Source organism: Eucalyptus grandis, chromosome 8, assembly GCF_016545825.1.
Source record: "Eucalyptus grandis isolate ANBG69807.140 chromosome 8, ASM1654582v1, whole genome shotgun sequence".
Classification (NCBI taxonomy): domain Eukaryota; kingdom Viridiplantae; phylum Streptophyta; class Magnoliopsida; order Myrtales; family Myrtaceae; genus Eucalyptus; species Eucalyptus grandis.
In genome coordinates, this window is record NC_052619.1 from 6,752,578 (window position 1) to 6,762,359 (window position 9,782).

Genomic DNA, 9,782 nt, shown 5'->3' on the forward strand with positions numbered 1-9,782 from the left:
TATACAAAAGTGTAAAGATTTTCTTGCACATGCTTGTTAGGGGGAAATTACAAAAATAGTCATAAATTTATTATATAAATACCAATTCACTCCTACACATAGCCAATTTTATTCTAAACATTTTGACAATTTATGATCATGTTGGTTAATTTTGGCCGATAAGCACTAACAATTTGCATTGTCTTTTAATTTTTATATATATTTTTTAAAAAATTCTTTTTCTATTCTTTACTTCTTTGTTTTTCCTTCTCCCTTTGCCATTCACCAAGCCTTGGTAATGGTTGGTGACCAGCCATAAGCAAGGGCTGATGAGGTTCAACCTTGTTAACTGCGACTAAGGCTTGAGCTTGCATGAGGTTAGCAAGGTCGACCCTTGCTAGAAGCTAGTGACCAACGAAGGGAGAAAGGAGAAAAAAAAAAGAGAAAGATAAGAAAAGAAAGTAAAATTTAAAAAAATTTAAAAAATTGTTCATGTCATCGCTAACCACTCTACGATCATGCCATGTGGGATGGCTAGCTTTTATATCTACGATTGTCGACCAAACTTGGTCAGAAGAATTAAACTAGCAGATCGTAAAAAAATTTAGAACCAATAAATTTAGGAGTTTTTGGACAATTTCCCGAACCTCTAAATTGGTATGAAAATGGCTAATTCACCTGCTTTTCCTTCGCCCTGGCAAAATTGTTATTTAATTGAATAAGATGGCTATTTCGCAAGTGAGAGAGAGAAAGGCTAGGACTCACCGTGAGAGAGATTGAGAGGGTCGCGATGTTCCTAGCCTTAAACACGGCCATGTTCTTAGTCAATTTGCTTTTGGAGAATGACTGAATTAGAGGTGGAACCCATAAGTCCCCTATTTTGTCCTTTGTGATGGCGATTTACACTGCAATATATTACGACCATTTTTACTTTTTCCCTTTTTTCAATTTTATCTTTGCACATATCTTCTTACCTTATTTCGAAGCTCAAATAATATATTAAACCTTCGCGAAAAAATAAAGGGCAGTTTCCTTTTAATTTAAAACAAGTCTAAATAGACAGGACTCAATTATTAAAAAAAAAAAATTAATAGAATTTTTGGAGTCACATATCCCGGTGGAACCCAATAATTTCATTTTCAAAACTTATTTGCATAACTCGAGTCTCAATCTTCAGAAAATGTTTATTGCATCAGATACATGATTTTAGAATGGCTCTGAGAGAAACAAGTCGACCGTAGTTAGGAGTTTTCAAAAGGTGAAATGCAAATTTCCTCGAGATGATTGGTCGGTATGACTGATCGATTACATTATTTAAACATAAGATCCATAAAGGATAGGCTTTCTCCCTCAACCTCGCGTTTGTCATGCTCTTCATCAACCTTGCCTTCTGGAATCCTCAAACACGAAGGAATATGGAAATTCCATGTGACACTACCTCAATCAATTTCGATATTTGCCTATGAATCTTTATTAAATAACAACTAGCTAAAATTCTCGAAAGGAAATTTGAGGAATAACTCGGGGCCAATGGGCCCATTCATCACGGGGTCTACAAAACTATCATTTGCCATTCCATCAAGAAGTGGAAAGAAGCAAAGTGAAAGATACAGAAGACGTAGAACATTGCAACGCAAATGAAACATTTCAAAAATAATTGAATGGCACGTGTCTAAGTGAGATAGGTCTAATCCTACAATAAATTAACGTGCCTACTCCTTCTCACCATGCAAGAACCGCAGAAAACATGTCTCCGAAAAACATCCTAGTGTTTTTCCTGCTTCTAGTGGTGCTCACCACTGCCGCTCTCGCCGACCATGGCCCTCCGCATAAGCCACCGCCGCATAAGCCGCCACCACATAAGCCACCTCCGACAGAGGAAAGCACCACCCTTGACCAAACCCTTACCACCTTTGATGGTGGCAAGAAGAAACCACCACCAAAAGAGAAACCTCCAATGGAAGAAACTGCCACCCTTGATGAGGAAACCCTGACCACCTTGGACGGTGGCAAGCCTCCCAAGAAGAAGCCTCCACCAATAAAGCCACCACCAAAGCACAAGCCTCCAGCAGGTGTTGAGGACGCCCACAAGCCACCCGGTGGTTATAGCCGTAGGCCGCGGCCACCACCTTCGAACTAATCATAAGTAGCCAAGTTCGTCTCATGGCATATGCAGAACGTGGTGTACTAGAATAAGAGCTTGTATTCAATCAGTTGGTCATGACTACTGCAATTTCATGCTATCAATAACGTCTCGTCATGTAATTCACAGTCATGCAGTCTGGCCTACTAGATCTCGGGCAAGTTAATGTGCATGAGACATGTGTGTATCCATCTTCTGAGTGTTGTAAACTTAAATATAAGTGGTTCGCTCTTTATGTTATTAACTTCTTCTCTCGCATAATTGTAGGTGTTTCATAGCATTGACATGGGCACACGCCAGTCGTTGATAATAACTTTCATCTCATCCTCATGTGATTAAATGCTCACGGCACGGTTGGCCAAAAATGTCTAAAAGCACTCTATTCAAATATATACTCTCCTCACTTTTCTCTTTCAGTTTACACCAAAAACTTAGCTAAGTCCACGGCGTAATACTGATTCAAATAAACGTGTAACCTGTACAAGGTGTGACCATTGGTGGGACACCGACACGTAAGCCTTTATCAATGGCTATACCGATCGCAAGAACTCCTGTCGATGGCTATGCTTATCAATGACCATGATCAGTTATTGACATAGATAGTGGTTGGTTGCCGATTAGCAAAATTGGCTGAGGAAGATGGTGATTGAAAGGTGTAGATAAACAGTCAAATGATTAATCACTCGAAATTTAACCGTTCGACAAGTAGAAGTGGAAGATCATGATGCGATTATAAAGAAAAACTACCCATGGATGGAAAATCGTGGTATATGGAGCTGGAAATTTCGGAGATGTGAAAACATAGCCAGATCCGCTGGAGATCTGATTACGGATAGTTATGTTGCGAGTACTGTAAATACCAGTGTTTGTCTACTATAAGCCTCCCCTTGCCCACATATAAAACAAACAAATCTTCTTATCTTTCAATTATATTTCAATTCCTATATCATAGTCCTAGCTGTAATTTTGAGATATCTCATAGTCAGTTAAATTCAGGCATGTATTTTAGCCGTCTCTGTTGGAGAAATCCTCTTGAAGTGTTTTGAAGTTGACAAAACGTTTCCATCAGTCTAGTCTGAAGGCTTGCAGACTCTGCTATTTAAAGTCTAAAGACCTCCGGACAGCCAGACTCAAGACTCAAAGTCTATCCTCATTGACAGTTTCTAATCCGTTGAAGAAAGGCTATCCAGAACTGGATGTTTCATTAAGCATGTGGCCTTATCGACTGGAGAATACCTCTTGGCTGGATATAACATAACGGAATCATTTATTTGATCATAATTGATTCGAAGATTAAGGATCCGATGATTGGCAAAGTATACTTGGAAGGTTCTACTTATGGAAACCGAGATCCTGATTGTATGGATGAACATGATTGATGGGTTATCGACATGTTCCTTTAATAGCTCGAATGATTTTCCTAATTGATTCCGTCCAACGGGTAGATTGGAGAAATTCCTTTGGTAAGTGCCAACGGGTATGATGGCATGAAGGAGTATATAAGGAAGACGTTCCAGTTGTTCGAGTGTGTGCACGATAGAAGAATTCCAAAATCTGAAGCTCCTTGTTCTTAGTCAATTCATTTGTTGAGCAAAATCTTGTAAACAAAAGAGAGTCTATATTAGTGAGAAACCTTGAGGAAGTGTGGTAGAACATCTACACTGTGGAATCAAGGAAAATCTGTGCTGTAACTTCTCTTTTGTTCATAGTGAAATCCAGCCGGTGGGCTGTCAGTGCGGAAGAGTGGACGTACGCTTGGAATAAGCCGAACCACTATAAATCTTGTGTTCAATTTTCTCTTCCCTAACCTTTACTTTACTTTGATCGTATTTTCTTTTCTATCGTTTGCCTAGAATCGCTTTCGTATCTCGAGAAATTGTTTGTGCACCTATTCACCCCCCTCTAGGTGCTTATACTAGCTATCTCAGTCTCATCATGTTTTAGCTATTGTAATTTGTAAAGTGTACGTGTTTTGGGTCCGTGAGTTCATATTCTTATGTTGATGAAATGCTTCTCTAATATGTAAGCCCAGAAAAGATGCGCCTTAATATATTCCAACCTTCTAGTGATAAGTTCGAGCCATGAGAAGGTTATTTTTTTATTTAAATATATATCAAATCCATTTTAAATTCGACATATAGAAGGCTAATCTAATTTCGGTCATCTAATCGACTAATTTCTTCAATTAAATTGATCTCTCATGAAGACTATCCTAATTCGATTGGACAACTACAGTTGCAAATAAGAATTGCAGAGCATTGGATTATTTTGCAGAATTCTGTGTTTGGCTCAAAATTTTTGCTGTTCATGATGTATTAAAGAAACTACATTGAAATAAGTCATGTTAGGGAAGAGTATAATTTAACATGCTTTCTCTAGTTCTTCCTTTTCTAAGTTTGAACGTAATAAGTGATAAAATCTTGATATACTTTCTCTTTACCCATCTTCTAACTTTTAAACTGTACATAGAGAGAAAATCGAAATTGGGAGATGATGAAGGATAATTGAAAACGTTTTCTTTAATTTATTCTTTTGTTAAGGTTTAAAGTCAATAAAATACCAAATGTTCATGTAATTTCTCTTGATGACAAATCATTTGTCCCGCCCACACCTATTGAAGGATAAAAAGATCAGCAAAATTTTATCCTCTTGCCATTTACAATAACCAAACAACACTCTTATATAGGAAAAAACTCATTCACATAGCGACATAAATGATTCAACAGCATGCAAGGATCTTCCCACAGATGAAGTATTGATTCTCCCAGAGCGTCCTAACTCTGCTTGATGCCTAATTTGCGTTAGAATCGCAAGAATCTTCACTCTTCAAAAGCGAAAAGTATATCTGCACGCCTAAAGCCTTCCATAGATAAAAAGCTAAAGTTGCTACCCCTTACCTCGGGTAGAATCAACAAACTTACTTTGCTAGTTGTACAAGGTTCTGATAGATGTTGTCCAAATCGTTTTTTTGCGTAATTTTGTGAGCTTTTGTTTCGATGGAGGAGCATCATCCTTGTGGCCAGGCTCTAACAGTTATAGCGAATGGTGATGGTGAATGGCTCTGAGGCAAGCAAATGAGAGCTCGGTAATGGAGCAAGTTTCACTCACCAAGTTCTCTAGGATGCTCGTGCAAGGCCCTCATCAAAATCTATAAAAGCAATGTGATATTGTATTTGTACAATCGGCTTTCAGGATCATCATACAATTACACAACTGCAACGAGACTACTGGCATGACATGCAAATTTTGTTGAGCTTGCTTTAGGTGCATTTTCAGTGCATAGTTTTTTGCCTAGCATGGCATCTCCGCATAATACTTTATGAACAAGATTCTACAAAAGAGTAAGGATCACGCCTGACAACACGATGGATCTAAAATCGCGAGGAGCCATCACTAATCATTAAGGAATCCAAGAAGAAGTTAGATCCAGGATGACAGCATCGGATCCATGCCCACCCCGAAGAAAAGAAGAAAGGGTGCACCATATGATCAATCTTGTGATGAAGAGAGAGCCCCAAAGCAGGTAATTGAGGTCAAAGCAAAATTGGAGGTTCATCCCATCTAATGGGCTCTCACATGCCACAAGCCAAAGTAAAGGGGTAAAATTATCCCAATCAGTCTTATACTTATTGTATGGATATTAATTCAATTTTAAACTTTTCAATTTTGTTAATTTAGTCCTAAGTGTTTGCACAAAAATCTAATATTATCCTTCTGGTCAATTTTTACCTATTAATATCTCAATTTTGACAACCAAAATTAGTCACTTATTGCATAGGAAAAATTAGGAGTTGGTCCCGATCTCTAAATGAAATAATTGGCATTGCATAATTTTTTCATTCTCATTGCTTTTAGTAGATAATATGTCTGTATGGAGTGTCATCTTAGACAAGATCACTAATTTCCATCAACCAACTCGTCATGTGACTCGTCCTAATTTTTTCATACGCAAAGCGTGATTCAGGCTCGCGTTTTCAACTGCGCCCAAAACATTGGGGCAACTGAAATTGACATGACAGAAGGAAAGACATAAGCTTCGAGAAAAAATCCCATGGAATCTATGTGGACGTTCCCCCACAGAGGAAGAGGATGGTAAGAAAAGATGAGGGAAATAGAGAGAGGCTGGTTCTTCTTTGTGACTGCCATTGCCTTGCCGTCGCGCATCGCACACTGTCGCCACCCCCTTGCTGAGTTCCCGCCATCCACTGCCTTGACGTCCAACTGCTATTGCCATTGACTCACCCACCTAGCTTCGTGGCCGATGAAGCCTCCTCCCACTTCGCCATCAATGCCCACCAATTGCCCAACGCTCCCAGCTTCCCTGGGACGCGCAGTGCTGCTGCGAGCTCCTGCACTCATCACTTGCTTAGCCGTAATTAATAACTGCTGAACCTGTCTCCTCACTCCTCACAAGCCCAGCAGCCTCGCCATGCCTCATCTCAATCCTCGAGACTGTTAAGTATAAAGGAACAAAATATGCTGTAGAAGAATGGAAACAGCACGTGTTGGAAAAACAGAAACAGAGGACTTGGCAATACATCAAAAGCAGAGGACTTGGCGATACAGCAAATGACTTGGATCGCCAAGTCATAAGATTTAATCAACGGCAAAGATCTTATAAGGAAGACCAGCCTAGATCGACATCAATGAATGAGATGCTCAAATAATAAATGACTTGGATCACTAAGTCATAAGCGTAGTCAATTAGGCTTTTCTATTAAGTAGTTGCTGTATTCGGTTTTCCCTTGTAACCGAGTTTTGTTAAATTCTTAGATATAAATACTCTTCTTGCTTTACATAAGAAGATATAGAAAAACAGATAGAGGGGAAAAGAGAAGAGAAAAGCATAGAGAAAAGAGAATTTGGATCATCAACAAATGCTGAGCAATCTCTGTATTGAAGAAGAAGATTCGAAGAATAGTTGACAGCTGAAGATCAAAGTGCTGAAGCAAATCAAGTAAGATTGTTCTTAGAAGATAGAACAGAGGAATTGTATTCTTTTCTGTTTCAATTGTACAGAGTTACAATGATATAATCACCATACTGGAATACAAATGTTCTTCAGAGTCGACCGCTTGATCTTGTTTGAGTTCTTCATCTTTCTCATGGTATCAGAGCAGTAGGTTGATTGTCTGATAGCTTGTTTTGAACTGGAAGTTTGTGGCAATGGCAATAAAAACACCAAAATATCCTTTTCCAATCCACGTAAACATTTAGAATTTTGTCACAATCAAGCTCGCCGAAGATAATTTTCTGTTGTGGCAAGCTCAAATCCAAAGGTTTCTGAAGAGTCAAGACCTCTTTGGTTTTGTTAATGGTGATGTTATTTCTCCTCCACGAATGTTGCAAAATGATGATGAAGGATGTGACTCAGAACTTGTTAATCCTGATTACGCTGATTGGACAAGAGCAGATCAGTTGATATCATCATGGATTAGTGGGGCTGTTCTGAGAACATTTTGAGTCTAATCATTGGTTTAGAGACATCCTTTGAGGTATGGCAGTCTCTTCTAAAACGATTTACACAAAAATCAATAGCAAAGGAGTTCGAACTTAGAGGAAAATTACAGTCCTGCCAAAAACTTGATCAAACCCTCTCTACTTATCTCAGAGAATACAAATCTATATGTGATCAGTTGAATGCTATTGGTAAACTAGTGGATGAAATAACCAAAATCTTTGGTATACTTGGAAGGATTGGGTCAGAATATGAGAATCTTCGAACCACCATATATTGTTTGAAGCCTCAACTCGATTATGATGAAGTTATAGCTCAATTTGGAGAGATTTGAATCAAGGATGAAGACTTATTCCAGAAGTCAGTTCAATCCCAGTTTGGCCTATCTCGGGCAAAGAAAGTCTCAAATGTACCCTAAAGAGAATGCTGATGGAGAATACCTTTCACAAACTTCTGGTTTTCTAGCTCAGAGAGGAAGTTATAGGGGTGGCCGTAGCTTTGGTCGAGGCGGAGCTATTAGTAATAGAGGACGAGGTTTTGGTTATGTTGAAAGAAATCAGAATTACAGAGAAGATGCAGCAATTCAAGGGCAAGGAGATCAATATCTAAGACAAAGGAATGTCTTCTCTACAGCTACTCAGGGATTTCGACCTTATGCCACATACTCTCAAAGGTATCAAAACAACAAATCTTATCCCCCTCTTCTGTTAAACTCAAGGAAAAGTTTGCAGGATGAGAAAGACACAGGGGTTGCTAGATTGGAATGTCAAATATGTAAACGACCTGGGCATGATGCTCTCCGCTGTTGGTATCGCTTTGACAATTCCTATCAAGTAGAGGATATTCCCAGCTCGACAGCAATTCATATCGAAGATCCAAAAGGAAGTGAATGGTACCCTGATACAGGAGCTACTGCTCACATCAGTGCGAATCCTGGTATTCTTCAAACTCTTTCTAAATATCAAGGTCTCGATACAGTGATGGTTGGAAATGGATCTTGTTTACCTGTTACACATATTGGTAACACTTACCTAAAAACATAAGTAAATACATTACCTCTTAATGATGTTCTTATAGTACCAGAAATAAAGAAGAATCTTCTTTCTGTGTCTAAACTCACTGATGACTATCCTTGCACATTTATCTTTGATAAACTTGGTGTTTATGTAAAGGACAACAATACCAAGGTGACAATTCAGCTCGGAAGGAAGACTAAGGGCCTTTATCAAGTCGATACATGGACTGCAGCAGCCATTTTCACTCAAAGACAAAGAACAGTCAATGCAGAAATATGGCACCAAAGACTGGCTCATGCCAATACACAAATAGTGGATCACCTACATCATCAGAAACTGATTCATGTTAATTCAGTTTCTTCAAAAATCTGCAGCAGCTGTCAAATAGCAAAAAGTACAGCTCTATCATTTCCTTTGTCAAACTCTATATCAACTTCGTCATTAGAAAAGATCCACTGTGATATTTGGGGGCCTTCACCAGTTGATTCATTTCAAAAGTTTAGATACTATGTGATTTTTGTTGACAGTTTCTCACGATATAGTTGGTTATATCCAATGAAGTTGAAATCTGAGTTCTTTGATATCTTTGTTCGATTCAGGGACGTTAGTTGAAAGACAATACAATCACAAGATCAAAATTTTCCAAAGTGATGGAGGAGGAGAGTTTGTAAGTAGGAGATTTCAAAAACATCTGCAAAGCTGTGGAATAAAACAACATCTATCTTGTCCTCACACTCCCGAACAGAATGGAGTCTTAGAAAGGAAACATAGAAATATTGTTGAATTAGGATTGGCTATGATATATCACTCCAAGGTCCCACTGAAGTTTTGGGTGGATGCTTTTGTTACAGCAAATTACATTGTAAACAGACTTCCAACACCAAAACTAAAAATGGATACACCCTATAGTAAGATTCATAACACTCAACCACAATATGATCATTTGAGGGTGTTTGGTTGTGCCTGTTATCCATGCTTAAGATCATATTCAAAACATAAGTTCGATCCTAGATCCCTTACCTGTGTTTTTCTGGGATATAGTGATTTGCATAAAGGCTATAGATGTCTTGTGCCTACTGATAATCGTATATATATCAGTAGACATGTGATCTTCGATGAAACATTGTTTCCCTTCACAAAAACTGTGATCAATGAGTATGGTCAATATACTCCTTTGTATAGACAG

The 9,782-nt window shown here is 38.5% G+C and overlaps 1 protein-coding gene across 1 annotated transcript; it reads left to right on the forward strand.

Annotated features, from left to right (window-relative positions):
• The first annotated feature begins 1,726 nt into the window (after nt 1-1,726).
• LOC104416098 (early nodulin-75-like) lies at nt 1,727-2,119 on the forward strand. Its single transcript, XM_039299543.1, has one exon. The coding sequence runs from the start codon at nt 1,727-1,729 to the stop codon at nt 2,117-2,119; it is 393 nt and encodes a 130-aa protein (XP_039155477.1).
• The last annotated feature ends 7,663 nt before the right edge of the window (nt 2,120-9,782 follow it).